Genomic DNA, 18,270 nt, shown 5'->3' with positions numbered 1-18,270 from the left:
CCCATTGATCCATAGATTCAATGCAATCCCAATTAAAATCCTAGCAGCTTTGTTTTTCTAAAAATTGAGAAACTGATGCTAAAATTTGTATTGAAAAGCAATAGACTAAAATAGCCAAAACAATTTTGTGAAAGAACACAGCTGAATAACTCAAATGACATGATCTAGAGACTTAACATAAAGCTACAGCAGGAGTTGATGAAAAATGATTTTCATGTTTTTAAACAATTGAAAAAAGAAAGAAAGAAAAGTATCTAACAGGAATTATATAATAGCCACCCTTTACAGAAAAAGCTTGCTCTTTGTGCTACTATGCTCAAAATTCTTCAAGCCAGGCTTCAGCAATATGTGAACCGTGAACTTCCTGATGTTCAAGCTGGTTTTAGAAAAGGCAGAGGAACCAGAGATCAAATTGCCAACATCCGCTGGATCATGGAAAAAGCAAGAGAGTTCCAGAGAAACATCTATTTCTGCTTTATTGACTATGCCAAAGCCTTTGACTGTATGGATCACAATAAACTGTGGGAAATTCTTCAAGAGATGGGCATACCAGACCACCTGATCTGCCTCTTGAGAAATTTGTATGCAGGTCAGGAAGCAACAGTTAGAACTGGACATGGAACAACAGACTGGTTCCAAATAGGAAAAGGAGTACGTCAAGGCTATATATTGTCACCTTGCTTATTTAACCTATATGCAGAGTACATCATGAGAAACGCTGGACTGGAAGAAACACAAGCTGGAATCAAGATTGCCAGGAGAAATATCAATAACCTCAGATATGCAGATGATACCACCCTTATGGCAGAAAGTGAAGAGGAACTCAAAAGCCTCTTGATGAAAGTGAAAGTGGAGAGTGAAAAAGTTGGCTTAAAGCTCAACATTCAGAAAACGAAGATCATGGCATCCGGTCCCATCACTTCATGGGAAATAGATGGGGAAACAGTGGAAACAGTGTCAGACTTTCTTTTTTTGGGCTCCAAAATCACTGCAGATGGTGACTGCAGCCATGAAATTGAAAGACACTTACTCCTTGGAAGGAAAGTTATGACCAACCTAGATAGCATATTCAAAAGCAGAGACATTACTTTGCCAACAAAGTTCCGTCTAGTCAAGGCTATGGTTTTTCCTGTGGTCATGTATGGATGTGAGAGTTGGACTGTGAAGAAGGCTGAGCGCCAAAGAATTGATGCTTTTGAACTGTGGTGTTGGAGACTCTTGAGAGTCCCTTGGACTGCAAGGAGATCCAAACCAGTCCATTCTGAAAGAGAGCAGCCCTGGGATTTCTTTGGAAGGAATGATGCTAAAGCTGAAACTCCAATACTTTGGCCACCTGATGCGAAGAGTTGACTTATTGGAAAAGACTCTGATGCTGGGAGGGATTGGGGGCAGGAGGAGAAGGGGATGACAGAGGATGAGATGGCTGGATGGCATCACTGACTCGATGGACGTGAGTCTGGTTGAATTCCGGGAGTTGGTGATGGACAGGGAGGCCTGGCGTGCTGCAATTCATGGGGTCACATAGAGTTGGACATGACTGAGCGACTGAACTGAACTGAACTGAATCAAGACACTATCGTATTGGTAAAAATATATACACATAGATCAATGGAGCAGAATAGACTCCAGAAATAGATTCACACATAGATGGTCAATTAATTCTTGACAAAGATATTAAAGTACAATAATTGAATGGAAAAAAGACAGTCTTTTTCAACAAATTGAACTGGACCAATTAGACGACCACATGCAAAAAAAGAAAAAGAAAAAACAACCTATGCTGGGAAACAATTTCCCATGGGTGTCCTATGTATCTGCACATCTTAAGAGTTAGACACTAATTGCCCTTTTGTTCCAGATTGTCTTTTCAAGGATATTTGTCCATGAAGCAGTCTAGGGAGAGTGTCTATCTTCAAAATAAAGGGTCAGTTTGTTTACTGTCCAGATAAAAAAGATAATGTACTCCTCTGGGGCAAAGGTTGAGCAGGTTTGCTTGCAGCCTTTTATGAAAGACTGTGTGTATGCGTGCGCTCAGTCATGTCTGACTCTTTGCGACCCCATGGACTGTAGCCCACCGGGCTCCTCTGTCCATGGGATTCTCCAGGCAAGAATACTTGAGCAGGTTGCCATTTCTTCCTCCAAGAGATCTTTCCAATCCAGGGATAGAACCTTCGTCTCTTTTATCTCCTGCATGGCTGGTGGATTCTTTACCACTAGCACCACCTGGGAAGCCCTTATAAAAGACTGATGTTCCCTAAACTTGGGGTTCCTCAGCAGTCATACAAATCCATTGCCTGTACCTGTTTGTACCTCATCCACCGCTGATCTTTTGTCATAACCCCCGTGGGACTTAAGGGACAAGAGGAACCAATGCAAACATAAAACTTATGCTGTTTGTTGTACTGTGATCACAGTACAGAATTCTTTGTCTCTGTTTTAGGAGTCTTAAATATTTTGCCAGCATCCACTGAACCTATGACAGGAGAAACTTTTAGCTTGTAAATGTGGTACATGAATGTTCACAGTAGCATTATTTATACTAGTCAAGGTGTAGAAACAATCCAAATGTCTAGCAACTGATGAAAGGATAAACAAAATGAAGTGTATCCATATGATGGAATGTTACTCAGCCACAAAAATGGAATGGAATACTAACACATGCTACGACATGGATGAATCTTGAAAACATTGTGTAAGTGAAGAGCTAGTCACAAGAGACCACACGTTGTATGAGTCCACTAATGTTAAATGCCCAGAATAGGAAACCTATAGAGATAAAAAGCAGATTAGTTGTTGCCAGGGGCTTGAGTGAGTACAAAGCAATTGCTAATGGGTATGGAGTCTCTTTTAGGGGTGATGAAAATGTTTTATATTTAATTTGTGTTGATGGTTGCACAAATCTGTGAATATATTGAAACCACTAAATTCATCCATTTAAAATACTCAATGGTACCCACTCCAGTATTCTTGCCTGGAGAATTCCATGAACAGAGGAGACTGGCAGGCTATGGTCCATGGAGTTGCAAAGAGTTGAACACGATTGAACAACTTTCACACATACACAACGATGTTTTAAAAAGAAGATAAGGTAGGAAAACTGTACTTGTCTATATAAGTACTTCACTTTAAGAAAATCTGAATCACAGAAACGAGTTAGAAACAATAACCTGGGCAGTGACTGGACTTGCCAGAGGGCCCTGTAAAATGTTAATATTAACTAACATTTTTAGGCTACTTTACATTTTGAAAGTATAATGTTAACAAGATCATAGTATAAAAAAGAATACCTATTTGTGTACGTTTGCGTTCTTATGACCTGCATGCATGTATGAATATGTCTATATGTAGGTACACATATGCATATGTCTCATCATTATTAAAGATGATTCTAAATGAGATAGTTGCCAGATGACCTCTTAGCCTTTACACAAGTTAGCTATGTAGCTGCAGTTGTTGGTCACAAAGTCCAGGTTCCTATTTCTGGGCCAACCTCTCCACCATACAATCAGGTGACCAAGAATTTGGTCCCAAGAATCCTCATCAATGTTTTTCAAAGTTTGGTCAGCTGCAGATGGAATCAATTTCCTAGAGCCTTGACGCAAAATCCAGTTATGGGCCTGGGACTCTGCTATTTTTGGCTATGTCTCACAGCTTTCATAATTTCAGTTTCTTGACCAGGGACTGAACCTGGGCCATGGCAGCGAAAACACCAAATCCTAACCACTGGACAACCAGGCAACTCTTAAGGAATCTGTTATTTTAACAAGCTCCCTAGGTGATGTAATCTACACTTAATTTCAGGAACCCCAGCTCTGGGTACCTATTGCTGACTGATGCGGAGAAGCTGAGTCTGTCTGATTTCACAGGTCTGCTCACATTCTTCCCAATAACCAGGGTAAAAGTAGCATGCCTCCCTACTGTTAACCACAGTGGATGTCACTGAGCCTGGTACTGGTATTTGCAGGCACAGTCTACTTGTGAGACTGCCTGATATTTCCATTCTATACCTGTTTTCTGCCTGCTAGAGGCCCTGATATCTCATCACAAGCTGCAGAAGCAGGAGACAGCTCATAGGTTGCTTTGCTCCTAAGCCTCACAATACTGTACCTACATTGAAGCCTTGGATCCTGGATTCTAGGCTCAGTTCTGTACTCCAACCCACATTTGATGGGGGAAGATGGGGAAGCCTATTAGCTCAATAACTTCCCAAGGTTGATGGAAGTGCAAGTGGTTTCCCAGGTCCTGAATGAGATGTGAAATTCAGCTTTTATGAGCTCGTTTGTCCGTGGGTCTACCTGACCCTAGAACTGACAGCAGAGTCAGGCCAACTCACCTGCTCATTTCCTCCAGACACATCCATTTTGGCCCCTGCCAACATCTTTTGGAAATACCTGGTTAAAATCCTTCAGTGGTTCCCCATTCTTTTTAGGGCCTAGACCACAACTCCTTCCGTGAACCACTGTCCTTTGTGATCTTTGCATCCTTATCTCCTCCACTGTCCCCCTACTCTAGGATTTGTCATACAGATCTTGCAGGGTCTCCTGTGGTGCCCTACTCTTCCGTGCAGTTAACTTCTGTAAATTCCTCAGCTCTCCAGGATCATTTACCTGACCAAGTCTGCATCAGGTCTCTTGCTTATTCATGCTCCTGGCACTCTGGGTCTCTCTTTTATTAAACTTTGTCAATGCTGAAAAGTTTCCCTTGAGCAATTATTAAGTATTCACTAATAATGTCTATCTCCCCCAGGAGACTAAAGTTCACTAGAGGAGCGCTCTGAGTTTGCTGTCATACCATCCCAGCACCTAGCAAAGGGTCTGGGAAGTACTCAGCTGGATCTCTAATTGGTTCCAGGAAGTCGGGCCACAAGCTGGGTGGAGTGTCAAGGCCTCTGGGAATGGATAAAAGGAGATCCTGAGCAACTACACCTGTAATTCCTTGGAACTGTGGGCAAAGGTCCTGCGGGCCGGGTGCTCGGGGAATTCCCAGGTCAAGGACACTGTAAAAGCCCTGACTGACATCCAGCTGCCGAATGGGAGAGGGCCGTCCTTGCTGTGTGCTTGGGAAGGCCTCCGTTTCCCTACTGGTTTCCCACCGGGTCCAGTGAGAACTGCCCCTGAGGCCCTGAGGTAGAGCCACTCCAGAGGCGCCGGCTGCAAGTCTGAGGTGCCGGTTCGGGCTGGGTGAGGCCGCCGCGCCCGCCGAGGGCGCTCCAGACCAATCCTCCTGCGCAGTCGCGCGCCGCCGGTGCTCCTCTCGCCGCAGAGAGGTGGCGCAGTGCATGTCGGGAAGGCAGTGGGCGGGTCCGGCCCTTAGCGGTGGAGGGCGCCATGGTGGGTGGCGAGGCGGCCGCTGCCGTGGAGGAGCTAATCTCCGGTGTGCGGCGAGCGACTGACTTTGCTGAGCAGTTCCGCTCCTACTCGGAGAGCGAGAAGCAATGGAAGGCCCGCATGGAATTCATCCTGCGCCACCTGCCCGATTACCGCGATCCACCCGACGGTGGCGGCCGCCTGGACCAGCTGCTATCCCTCTCCATGGTCTGGGCCAACCACCTCTTCCTGGGTTGCAGGTGCGGACCCCTGCCGGCTAACTGACCCTGTCCCAACCCGCAGTCCTAACCCCAGGGCTAACCCCTGCCCAAGGCTGACTCCGTCCCCAGTCTCCAACCGTACTAGCCAGGCCTAAGGCAGAGTCCCATCTTAGCCAATTCTTGAAAAGATACTTAACCTCTCAGAGCTTCGACTTTCTCATCTGGAAAATGAATTGTGATGACTACAGTATTAAAGGGTGAAAAACACTTAGCACAGGCTGTCATCTAGCAAGAAGAGCCCTATAATATGCTAGGCGTTCGAGTTTGTATTATTTTGTAATACAAAATACAAATATTTTGTTTGTATTATTACTGTAATTACTTCAAACCATCCTCTTTCTGAGTGCATAATATTAAGTTCATTAGCTCCTTCCACATGGCAAACCTGCAGGGACAGAAACTGAGATCCCCAGTTTACATAAGCAACTGAAGAGAGGGAAAGAGACATACCTAAGGACCATGCAGCTTCTGGCAGGATTGGTGGATTTTACCATTATGGCAGGATGTAGTTTGTGGTCCTTGGCTTTTTCTCTCATATCCTAGTCTGCTGGACCCAGTAGCAAGCAGCACTCTGCCTCTCTGCCTGTCCTTTTATGAAATGCCTTCAAGGAACTGTGTTTGAAATGCTTGAAATATGGCACTCTACCACTCCATGAAGCAGGTGGCAAATCTTTAGGCTCCATCCTTTTATTTAGCATTTCCTGAAATTCTGTTAGGATAATGAAATGACTTAGTTGACTAGTTCTGGTCTCTGTGCTCCTTATGGCTGTGTGGTCACATGGCCCCTGCAGTCCTAAGCCACTTGGTTTTACTTTCAGATTTGGGGAGTTATTGGAACAGGATTTGGGGAAGCAGTGCCTGCTGCATCCGTTCCGTTTCTCTGACTTCCAGGTGCCCCTAGTAAATTCTAGTTAACAAGATGCAAGATTAGGCAAAAGTAAGAATATTGGACAAATGAACAAGTAATGTTATTTTCATTAGACCAGTATTCCACATATTAAAAAAAAAAAAAATTTGGCCCTCATACCATATCCATGAATACGTACTGCCAGATGTACAGTGCCTCTGTTTTTGTAAGTCTTGTTTTGTAAATCTTAACAACACCTGCTCTGTTGGCATTCCTAATGCTGCTTCTGTAGCCACATGCGGAAGAACTATTTTCTAACTTGATGTTGCTATCAGTTTCCCCAGTAGTATCAAATTGTTCCTCTGAGAGTTGAGTTTATAGTCCAGCTACCTGCAATTTCTTTTTAGCCCACAGTGACAATAATTCTTCCAGGGTTTTTATCTTACTACTTTTTATTGTGCAGTTACAACAAAGACCTTTTAGACAAGGTGATGGAAATGGCTGATGGGATTGAAGTGGAAGACCTGCCACAGTTTACTACCAGAAGTGAATTAATGAAAAAGGTAAACAGGATTTCCAAGTGCATTTGAAAGGGTATAGAGCCAATGGCCCCTGCCTGTATGGTGATGTATTAGAGTATATTGTCTTCTGAATGCTCTTGTTTACTACCCCAATCTAAGCCCTTTCATTTCTCTGTAACTGGTATAAAGCTTTTCATAACCAGGTAACAACTCAGTAGGTAAATTACACATTGTGGGTGGAGTAACACATAAATTCAACCCCTTTAGTTCCTTTAGGAACATTCTGTTTTGAGCTTTTTGCTTGAATTTTAAGAAAATGTTGGTTAGAGTGCTACAGTTTCCCACTTACTAAAAAATCTTATTGATAACATTAATTTATCCTTACCGCAGTGGTTGAGGACACCACCAGACTTGTTTGGCCTCTCTGACTTGTTGATGGAAATGTGGATGGTGTGATATCCACACATCATGCCTGTTTCCTATTCTGCCAGGCTTGGTCTGATGTGAGGCTGTGAATTTTTTCCATAGTGAGCTGTTGCCTGTCAAGCGTTGCATTTGCCTGTAGGGGCAGGGGCCATAGAGAGAGTGGCAGAAGAAAGCTCAGAGGATACCAACTGCTTTTTACTGTCTCCCAAGATAGGGTTTTTCTTATTTGCCCTGGTCTTCTTAGGCAGTGGAATTAATTGTTTCCTCATCCCCCATAGCACTTCACCAAGACCTTTTTAAGGGCACATGGTAAGCTTCTTGAGATGAGAGGGTACTTAAGACATTGATCCTGTTAACTCTGAAACCTGGTATAGGCATGCACTAGAGAAGGTGCTCAGAAAATGCTTACAGAATTGACAAAGAGTGAAGGCTGCTAGCCTGTTAGTTCTCATCTCAGAAACATAGGCAAACGCTTGCTTCACCCCACTTGGGTCTTGTTTTGGGAAGCAGGGCATAGAAAAAGGTTCCCTTCATTGTGGGTTTTGGGAACTAATCAAATCCTCAGCTGCCCCAAAAGTACTTCAGCCCCAAACAGCAAACCCCACTTGATTGCAGATAGTTTCCTTTTAAAAGTATTGTTTTTTAACTGAATCTGGAATCAAAAGTTTCAGGTTGAGTTCAAGGGGCTATTTTGTTTTTCATATCAGCTGTTAACAGGGCTGCTGTTTGTAGCCAGGGAGCCATTGGGAATTGGGAATTTGTGACTTTTGGAATTCTCCTATGAAATATTAAAAAAAAATCTGGGGTAAGTCCCTTGGTATCCAGGTCGTGAGGTTCCTTGGGCCTAGGCATGGGACAGTTAGATAATTTCTGGCCACCTGGTTGCACCCCATGGGTTAGGGGCAGGCAGGGAGTAGGGTGAGCTTTCATTTCCTGACTGCTCATGGCCAATTCTTTCCTTGACTTTTTGCTCCTAAGAGGTGGTCTGCCCTCTCTAAGATCTGTTTTTCTCATAAATACTATGTTTCTCTCTTTACAGTCATACTGGGATATTGGAGGTCATAACACTTCGTGATTTTGGGGTTTCAGACTCCAGATGAGACTAAGGAGTTTTTGTAATTAACAAGCATGTCCCTAACATTATCCATAGACCAGAGTGAAGAAGTTATGTGTGTGTGGTGAGGGGAAGAATTTCTAAACTGTTAAACATTTTGTAAAGGGGTCTGGAACCTCCAAAATGTAGGGAACCCCTGTCCTGGGTTCATTTTTGAATCCTCTGTTCATTTTTGACACTTACAGTGTCAGCCTCCAGAGTCGAGTCCTCAGAGATGAACTTTGGCATCCCTGAAGCCAGCTCTGCTGTCAGACTAATCACTGGCACCTAGTTACCTGGAAGAAGCCTTCAGGGTGGCTGCATTTCTATAGCACTTTTGGATTATGTGTGTTAGAACTTCCTTCAAATAAAACTTAGTTTTTTTAGTAACAGAGTTTAATTTTAGATTGTCAGTGTCACTGAAAATGAAGCTAAGTAGATTCTGAAAAGTGAGATACTTGGAGGATGTGTGGTGTTTTGCCAGTTGGTAAAGAGTCTTTTAGATAAGCCTGTCCTGCGAATGAGTCATCTTACCTGTTCCATGACAGAATTATGGTGTGTTGAAGGCTGTCCCTTCTCTTCTGAAAGCCACCCTGAGTGCCCCTGGAAAGAGAGCCCTGGGGGCTTTGCAGCAGTTTGTGTGTGTGTGTGTCTTGCCTTAAGTCTTTGCATGTAATAGAGGTTGGCAAACATTAAGCACCATTCCCAGCCCAGAGACAAAAAAACAAAACAAAGAACCTTGATACTGAGCCATGCACTTGAAAAGGTCAGTTATGGTTCTGCCCAGATTTGATCCTTAGCTCTGAAGAGTTTTTAGTTGGGTTTTGAAGCTAGCTACCAAGTGGAAATGAATAGCCTGGCATCACTGGTATACAGAGACTGGATAGTGAAGATTACTTAGAGACATAAGTTCTTTAAAGATTTTAAAAATACTTTATGGCTATTTGGCACTTTTAAGGCCAGTAAAACTGAGGTCTGTCCAGCTTTTTTGTTTTTAAGCGGGGGGCGGTGTGGGCAAATCTGATAAAAGAAATGAGCATGGGACTCTGACAGGTGGTATTTGTCAGACAGTTGCAGTGTATGATTTTTCTTTGGAAAAAAAGGAGATTCAAACAAATATATTGAACAATCTCAATTATCTAACGGCCCTCCCAAGGTACCTACCAGCAGAACTTTGTGATCGACCATGTTACCCATTAATGAGCAATAATTAACAAAGTGCAGCAGCTCCCTCAGGAATGGTGTTGTTACTGAGACTGTGTATTATTTCCAAGGCATCATCTTAAGGAGAAAGAGCAGTGAATGAATGAAGTTATCATTATTGGCCAAAGAAAGAATCTGTCCACTTAATAACTCCATTTTTCCTGAGAACATTTTTATCCAAGAGGGAAAATGGCAGTATGGAAAGTGACTAAATATGAAATATGGAAGAGAAGTTAGAAAAGTGTTTGCCTTTCAGAGACTTTTTCTTCGTGTACATTATACCCAGTCTTGGCAAGCTCTAAAGTAATGGAGCAGCCACTCCACTGATGGAAGATGTGGTTCTAGTAAGAGGGCAAGTATTTGGGAGTATTAAAAAATTTTTTTTCAGCCTGCCAGAGTAGTTAAATCAGGTTTTGTCTTGGATCCTAAGATAAATGCTTTGTGGAGCTACCTTTCTTTTTCCCTTTATCCACAGAAATAGAACCAGCCAGAAGAGCTGTGTCTGACGCTCCGGGCCAGTCTGTTGCCTGGTGCCCAGCATGAGTGAATCACCTACCAATACTAGTGTCAAAGACCAGACCTGAAACAGCCAAACCCAGGGGCAGCTCTGCTGCTACTGTAGTCTTGGTCTGTCCTGTTGGAAACTGAAGAGAGGGCTTATGGGATTCTCTTTCCCTTTGGAATAAAGATGGTTTTTTTAGGTGGTAACTGCATTCTTCTCAAAGGAGAAAGACCTCTTATATTTTGCTCTTGCTGAGGAATTTTGCTTCTTCACTTCTCAGAGACTGATATGACAGGCTTAAGCCAGGAAATATGTCATACCTTGGAAACTGATTGCTAAAAAGACTCTGATTGACTCACTTGCACTGCTAAATGTTAAGGAAATCCATTCAAATAGGTGACAGCCAAAATGATTTCTTCACACCCTGCTTAAAAGTTGTCTAAAGCCAAGTTTAAATTTACCAAAGGTGCTAGAGAGTACCCAGAAAGAATGTATCTGCTTCAGTTCATCACTATTTGAAGACATGCATTTACAGTTTCTAATAGTGTGAAATTCAGAAACATAACCTTCACATCTTCTAAATATCCTGAGTCAATGTGAAATGTTGTGAATTACTACCTGGATTCAACTGATTTTAATTTAGAACAATAAAGGGTTTGTGTGATTCTGTTTTTAGAAGCCTTCATTGCAGAGCATGCCATAGAAGAAGTTATTTTTTAAGTATTTCTGTTATCATTGTGAATTGTGAACATTAACAGATCACAGGTGACAAAACAAAAACTCTGGCTTCCAAATGGATGGTATGGTCAGTGTTTTGCTCTATCTTCTGTGTATAGTAAAATCTTAATAATTTCTGAGTCTACCTACATACCATCTGGGTAGGACATAACATTTGTATCACTGCTGTATTTTTACTTATGAATTTGATTCATTAGACTAACATGGCTACTAACTTTTTCTTTTTTTTTCCTAGCATCAAAGCTAAGGCAGAAGATTCATCACACTTTCATCATTAGTTACAGGCTTGGAAAGGAGGCTGGCATGAATGCAACATTGACCTCAGCAGCCTCTTAAGATTCTTGGTATTAACAACATGTAGGAAAGAGGCAATTAGAATGAAAGGGAATCTTGTCTAGATTGGCATTTTTAAAGTTCTCATTTTTCTAGTAGCTATCATTGTAAAAGTATGCATGGATATTTATGTGTTTATAAATCATGCCCTCTTTTGTTGGTCGAAATGTTTAAAATGCCTTTTTTTTTTATGTTGATGTAATAATGGCAGGTAATGAATTATACACTTTGGATTTTTCAACAGTGTACCTTTAATTGTGATTCTGCTTTATAGTCTTTTTTCTCTGCTGAGGCAAATCATATCCCTTATGTCTACCTGAAGTTTACACCATCCATATACCCTGTTTCCACACACATTTCACCTTTTTTAGAGATGAGTGAAAATCAAAATCATAGGGCTTCAGGTTTATCTACCAGCTCATGGAAAGAGGCAGCCTTATTTTTAAAAAAGCCTTATTTTTTTTAAAAAAAGCCTTATTTTAAAGCTCAATGAAACAAGATTCCACAGCTTGGTCTCTAAAAGGCCTTCCAGGCTGCTGAGTAAAAAGCCCATATTCTTTCTTCCTGGAGGGAGCCTGAGGTTTGGTTTTCTAGACTTGAGGAATTGCTTTGTACAGTCCCTCAAGAAATACTTAGTGCAGTGCTGCTTTGCTTTGAAGTTATCATTAATTTCCCTCTTTCAGTTGATGTATGTTTCTTACCCTCTGCCCCCGTTCCTCTTTCTTATTTGGTACCCACTCTTACATGCTTATCTCTAAGCATAAATACTGAGGACTCCATGTGGGGACAGCAGTGTAACAGTCAGTCACGGCAGGATTCCCTATCACTGTGCTTGGTACTGGAGATAGTGGTAAGATAGGATAGTGGGCCTGCCTGAGCTTAATCTGCTGGTGAACTCAGGACACTGAAGTGCTAAAGAGGAGAGTGACTGGGAGCCTGGTGCCTGGGAGCAGAGAAGGGGGACGACTCTCACCCGTGATTCGAGGCTGAGGCCAAATAGCACACCACATCTCTGCAGCTTCTAGCTCTGATCTGTAGTGACCACTAAGGTGGGCCAAGTGAAGACCTTGGGACCTCTGACAAGTCACTTCTCTCTTGTGGCCTTTCCTGGGAAGTGATAATCATAGAAATGGCTACCACAGAGACTTGTTACAAAGATTAAGATTATGGTGCTCAGTTAGCCCCGGCCTCCACAAGATATAATTCCCCAATAAAATGTTCAATAATAATATCCTATCAGGAGTATATCCATTGCAAATTCAGCTTATTTTTGAAGACTTCGCCAGTTAATCAAATTTTCTGATGTCGTTTTCTAGTGGATTTTCTCTCTTTGCTCAGCTTAAACTGCCTTAAAAAAAAAAACTTTAGAACAATTTACAGGAAGTCTGTAAAAACAGTTTATAGAGTTCCTGTATACTCTGCAGTTTCCCCTATTATTAGCATCTTACGTTAGTATGGTACATTTTTTACCATTAACAAGCCAATATTGATACACTCTTAACTAATGTCCAGGATGTCCACGCTTTACTGAGACTTCATTTTCACTTGATATCCTTTTTCTGTTTCAGGATCCCATTACTCTCCCCAGGATAAGTTGCCTGTTTTTCATCTTACCTTTACCTCTGTGGCTATCTCTCCTATAAAATTAATCAGTATTTTAGACTTTTATCCTTTGCTTACTTGGAATATAAAGTGGCATAGAAATCTAATATTCTGCATTGCAGCACCCCTTGCAGCGAAAGTAAAATGGCCCACTTTTAGATTTGAAACAGGAGCTCACAGGTAAGATACAAGCTACAAGCCACTGGTCTCCTCATATATACAGTCTTGCCCACAAAATGGAGTGAGGATCAAGTGAGATTATACAAAGGGACATGGTAAAGTATTACCTCGAGTAATGCCTAGGAGAGGCGCTCATCTGTTAAAGGCTAATATTAAGCCTCAAGACCTTTTGAGAAGCAGCCACAATTGATAGAGGAACCACCCATGGATTCAATCAACTGCAGATCATGTAGTACTGGAGGTCCTTGTTTATTGGTAACAATTTATGTGTAAGTGGACCTGTGCAGTTCAGACCTGTGTGTGGGTCATCTATACTAACAGTACAGTTTAGGGTGCTCACTTAATAGTGATGCCGTTTCATGTTATCCAGAAATTGCTTTTTGAAACATTGCTCAGAGTCTGTGGCCCACCTGATCAATCCCTTTCTACCTGTGCACAGGCAAGGATTCCCTGTAAGCTTTTCCAGGATCCACTTAGATCTGTGGCTTACCTATTCTATGGGCACGGGGTGGAATCACATTAACTGTCACTGCCCATCCTCTGTTGCTCTGCTATCTGTAGTCAATGAGTCAATACACATTGTGGTATCTGATGTGAGATATATTACCGTGTTTCCCAGCTGTCCAGCTCTATCTAACATCTCTGCCTGGGTACCCTTATGTCTGAAAGGAGACTGAAACCTCAGGGGTCTGAAAGTCACCTTGTCATCTAGCCCTGTCTCTCATTCTTGACTAGGTTAGGGAACCTTTCGGTTCTGTAGTAGTAGGAATAAACATAACCCTTAAGAGGCAAGAATTTTAGAACTTAAAGGTTTGGGATCATATGGAAATAGCTTCCTTCAACAAACAAGTACATGCTAAAACAAAAAACTGCCATCATGCATAGTATACACACACACTCCCTAAGAAACAGAACCTTACCTGGCTTGTTTGTCATTAAAATCAATAAATAGCCAAATAACCTATTTATTTAAATGAAAAGCAAGCCAAGCCAGTTCTGTTTCTTTCCCAAAGTTTACTCTGTCCCTTCAAAGTTAGGACTCCTGGGGCAAGGCACAGCAGTATTTCACTGCCTTTCTCATTTTGGTTTGGAAGGCTTTTTCACACTGCCAGCAGTAGAGGCAGAGTTCTTCGCATGTGCTCCTACCTGAGATGGAGGTGGGCCTGAAGCCTTGCTCATAGATAAGAGTTCCAGCTGAGGAGGTGGAGTAACAAGACTACATCACGTACACAGATTCCCTTGGAAATCAGAGACTAAAGTTGAGACTATTAAAAGCTCCCATTAGATGGAGCTAATTCTTACCTGTTCTAGACCTTGGTATGTGAACCAGTTTTTTCCCCTTGACGTGCTGTCAGACAAGGGTGCTTCTTTAGAACATAACCCAGGCAGTCACAACCCAAGTCCTATCTTTTCCCAACCAAGTAAAAGTAGGTTAGCAAACCAAAAATATTCTTGAATAAGGCCCTTCAACCTGTGTCTCTGGGAGAAAGTTGCTGTTAGGAGCCTGAGACAGGTCTTGGTCCACCCGTGATTTAGTGAAGGGGCAATGAACAGTAAAGTCATCCTTGAACTGCACGGGCCTAGTGACTAAAGCCCTTGCTTTGCTGTCAATGCTAGCACCAAAATCTCATACTGCTAGGGCTGCATTTTTCTTTCCCTTTGACATTTTCATTAAGAATGTTTAATTATCCCTAGTAGTTGTGGACTGGTAGTAATTCCTTCCTCTTGAGTTCCTCGATGTTAGGATGATTCCTACTTTAATGTTTGTTGGAGGATTCCATAGAAAAACTGTGTAAGTACCTGGCCCTTAGTGAGCTCCCACTGCTTCATTTCTGCCCTGCTTTTCCTTTGAGAGCATGATGGGAAGATATGAAATGTTTCAACTAAAATTTACATTAAGATAAAAATAAACACCCATAATCACCCCTCCATGCCAGGCTTCATCCCCAAAGCTGCAGAAGGGTGGACCTAACATGCTACCTGGCACCCATTAGGTGCCAGCATTATCAGCAGACTTGTGACAGAACAAACGGCAGCAGGCACTGTACAGTACAGCACAAATTAAATACCGGGCAGAAGCAGGATGGGAGGAGAGGGGTTAGCATGTGGCCAGCCTTGGAATCCCTACATCTAGGGGTCTGGGGCCTGTAAAGGCTGAGGACATGTTCCTTTCTCCAGGAATGTGGCCTTTGCCCTAGTAGTGGCTGAAAGGCAGACATCTTGCCCTAGAGTATCACACTGTAAATTGCCTAGATTCCTTATCACTCTTGGGTGTGAATTTTGGGCCTCAGACAACTGGAAAAATTTGGTCTTAGACCAACACCTACAGTCCTCACTTCCTCTTAAGCCAGCTGTTTTCAGCTGCTCAGGTGGTGAGAATGACTCATGCTTCCTTCTACCTTTGTGCTTACTGAATTCTTTTTTATGACAATGTTCTACTTTTGTAACAAAAAACAGCTGCTAATTAAAGTGTTCTCAGAGGATTCATGGACCCTGGAGGTTCACTGCTGTCCTGCTGGCCTTCTGCCCAGGCCTGTGCATGTACTGCCAGAGTTATCTGGAAAGCAGTTCCGAGTGTTTAGCTCCACTCTATGGTACTTACATTATGGCTCACCCTGATACCTCAAACATAGTCTTGAGAGGGTGCCATGGTGATTGTGGTCTGTCCTCAAGCTCCCTTGTGCACAGCGCCCAGCCCCTGTCAAAGAACCAATCTGTAAAGGCTAACAAAAGCTAGAATGGAAACTTCTTCCTAACAGATGGTATCATCAACTCACCACCAGGCCCCAGGGCCACCCTCATATTTCTGACTTGCAAAAGGTTTCTTGTACCTAACCCCTGGATTGTCTTCATTCTAAAGGCAGTTTTCCAGCTGATATTCCAGAGTCTCAACCTGAAATCACAGCCTTAAGTGCTCATGCAGGTAGTCACTACAATACAGCAAGGTCACTAATCTAGAGTCTTCTTTGGAGGCCACATTCTAAGCCTTGAGCCAAAGCTGAAGATACGGGCTGAAGTCTCTGGATTCTTTCCTCTTCTCTGCCCAGGATGGTTATCCGAACAAGAAGCTTCCCGTTCTCTTTGTATTACCACCAACACAAAAACAGAAAATCTCCCAACTCAGGTTTTGTAGGATGACTTTACACAGAGGCTAGCCAAAGAGCTGCAAATCTCTCTGCACCTGCATTCTTCTGTTCTAGAGTGCCGCTAATCCAATTCAGCTGGTGGGCTGCAGTATTCTTGGCATAAGGCCTTCTTTGTAAACGGGAGAGAGCAAGAGGAGCTTCAGACAGGAAGCAGCATTAAGAAGTCTCCCTTAAGTGTGCTACGTTTGCACTTTGGCAGCGTTCAGCACACCACAGATGCTCTCCTGCATTCTAGGAAGAATGACAACTAAAGTAGATCAGGCTGATGAGTGGATCCTTTCAGAGAGAGGCTCTGGTCTCCTCTAGACAAAATTCCTAACCCAGTGGTACATGAAAGATCCCAGTCTTGCAGGTAAGACTTTAGATCAGTTAAAATATCCTCCCAAAAGACTACAGAAGCATTACACTTGTAACCAAACCAAGACCATCACCATATAAAGACCTCTCTAGCTAAAAGGTTATTATTTCCTTTTACTCAGCAGAGAACACACTATATTTAGTCTTCCCAAACACATGATTCCAGAAGTCACTGGTAAACAAAAGCATCTTGTGGCCAAGCCTTAGCACTACGTCAATGGCAGAGCTCCTGACAGTCCATGCAGGCTTCTAACCTAAGTCTGAGTCCCCCATGTGCCAGAGAGGAAGCTTGGAGCCTTTCCCTCCAGAGCTCTTGATTTCAACCAGCTAATGTTGCTGAGCTAAGAAAGATTTGCAAAGGGTGCATCTCATTCAGCTTTTGGACCCAACTAAAAGAAAGCCCAGTCCAGGCTATGAACAGGAAACTCAAAACAGCACACACATCTGTGTATTTTTTCAAAGGACAGAGGAAAAAGTCAATTCTTTCAAACAAAATTTTGTTTCTAATATATCTTTGTGCTCCATATCATATACTAGAATAACAAGATAACTAAAATTTCCCCTTATCAGACAATAGCTTAACTAGATGGTAAATGAAGTGACAGAGCTACCGTCTTTGCACAAGGCCCCTGCCCTATGGACAGCTTCCTTTAACAGCTTTCCACCTAGTCACTTTTCTGTTTACATACACAATCCCCACATACCAGGTTCCTTTGGGACTCGGCAATGCTGAATGAAGCAGAAAGGAATTGTAATAACCACCACCAAAACCTAAACATTTTCTCTCTCTTAAAACCTGGAGGATGGCAAGCACTATATTACAACTCCTGTTTTTATGTGGATTTTACACTAAAAAATGCAAGTAACATTTTCTTGCAAAGGACAGCTCCCAGGAAAATGTAAACTTTTGCTTTATGATATTTCTTTTGTATAATGTTAGACATGGAATAATTTTAGATCAAGAGTTTCTTTGAGTTGAGTAAAATGAAGGAAACCCTGTTACATGTTTTTAAGGAAAACATGCACACAGATACGTGTGTGGGTGTGTTCCCCTCTCCAATGTGTTTTCTAAATCTTGGCTCACTTACATAACCTGTTCATGTTTGTGTGTGGTGTGGTGGGCGTTGTGTGTCGATTTTCAATTAGCCTGGCTGCAGGCTCCTCAGAGGTGTAGTGTTTTGAGCTTTCTGTCATTGTGCTGTTTCTCTTCAAGGCCAGTTTGTTGTAGTGTTTTGGTAGGATTCTCATAAATGGTGGTCTATAAAATATGGCATTTTTTCTAATAAAAAATTCAATTCAAAAAAAAAAAAAAACAACCTGGAGGAATTGAGATCAAAATACCTCATACGTAACTTTTGAGCCCCAGGCTTCTCTTTTAAAAGAGTACTAATTCAATAAATTAAGACAGGTACCTTGTTTACTGGACGTAACAACAGACTATTAACTAAATAAGTCACCTTCAGTAACTTTCTTCACTACCTTCCACCGACATGAGAAAGAATTCTTAGATCAGTCCCAAAAGTTATTCATATACATGGAATCTTTAAATTTTGGGGGGTGTATGTGACTGTGTCTGTACAGACTCGAGGATATTTCTACAAAGGGGGGAAAAATGGGGTCTTTAAGTCAAGTGCTTTCTATCAGAAACTAGATAGTGTTCCTATATTCAGACTTGTACATTTTTTAAAAATGGTGGAAAATGCTGAAAACCTCTTCACTGGATAGATACAAGTCT

At 42.2% G+C, this 18,270-nt stretch overlaps 1 protein-coding gene across 2 annotated transcripts; it reads left to right on the top strand.

Moving 5' to 3' along the window:
• Positions 1-5,274: 5,274 nt before the first annotated feature.
• CDKN2AIPNL (CDKN2A interacting protein N-terminal like) lies at positions 5,275-11,496 on the top strand. Of its 2 annotated transcripts, none has more exons than XM_014476554.2 (3): positions 5,275-5,566; positions 6,898-6,997; positions 10,153-10,689. In XM_014476554.2, the coding sequence occupies exons 1-3, from the start codon at positions 5,328-5,330 to the stop codon at positions 10,156-10,158; spliced, it is 345 nt and encodes a 114-aa protein (XP_014332040.1). In that variant the 5' UTR covers positions 5,275-5,327; the 3' UTR covers positions 10,159-10,689. The 2 variants fall into 2 exon arrangements, with proteins under 2 accessions (XP_014332040.1, XP_005890472.1); XM_005890410.3 differs by lacking the exon at positions 10,153-10,689 and adding an exon at positions 11,153-11,496 and having other exon boundaries at positions 5,279-5,566.
• Positions 11,497-18,270: the final 6,774 nt, after the last annotated feature.

Source organism: Bos mutus, chromosome 7 (genome assembly GCF_027580195.1).
Source record: "Bos mutus isolate GX-2022 chromosome 7, NWIPB_WYAK_1.1, whole genome shotgun sequence".
Taxonomy (NCBI): Eukaryota; Metazoa; Chordata; class Mammalia; order Artiodactyla; family Bovidae; genus Bos; species Bos mutus.
Note: the sequence above shows the minus strand (reverse complement) of the source record. Positions and strands in the feature narration are given on the sequence as shown.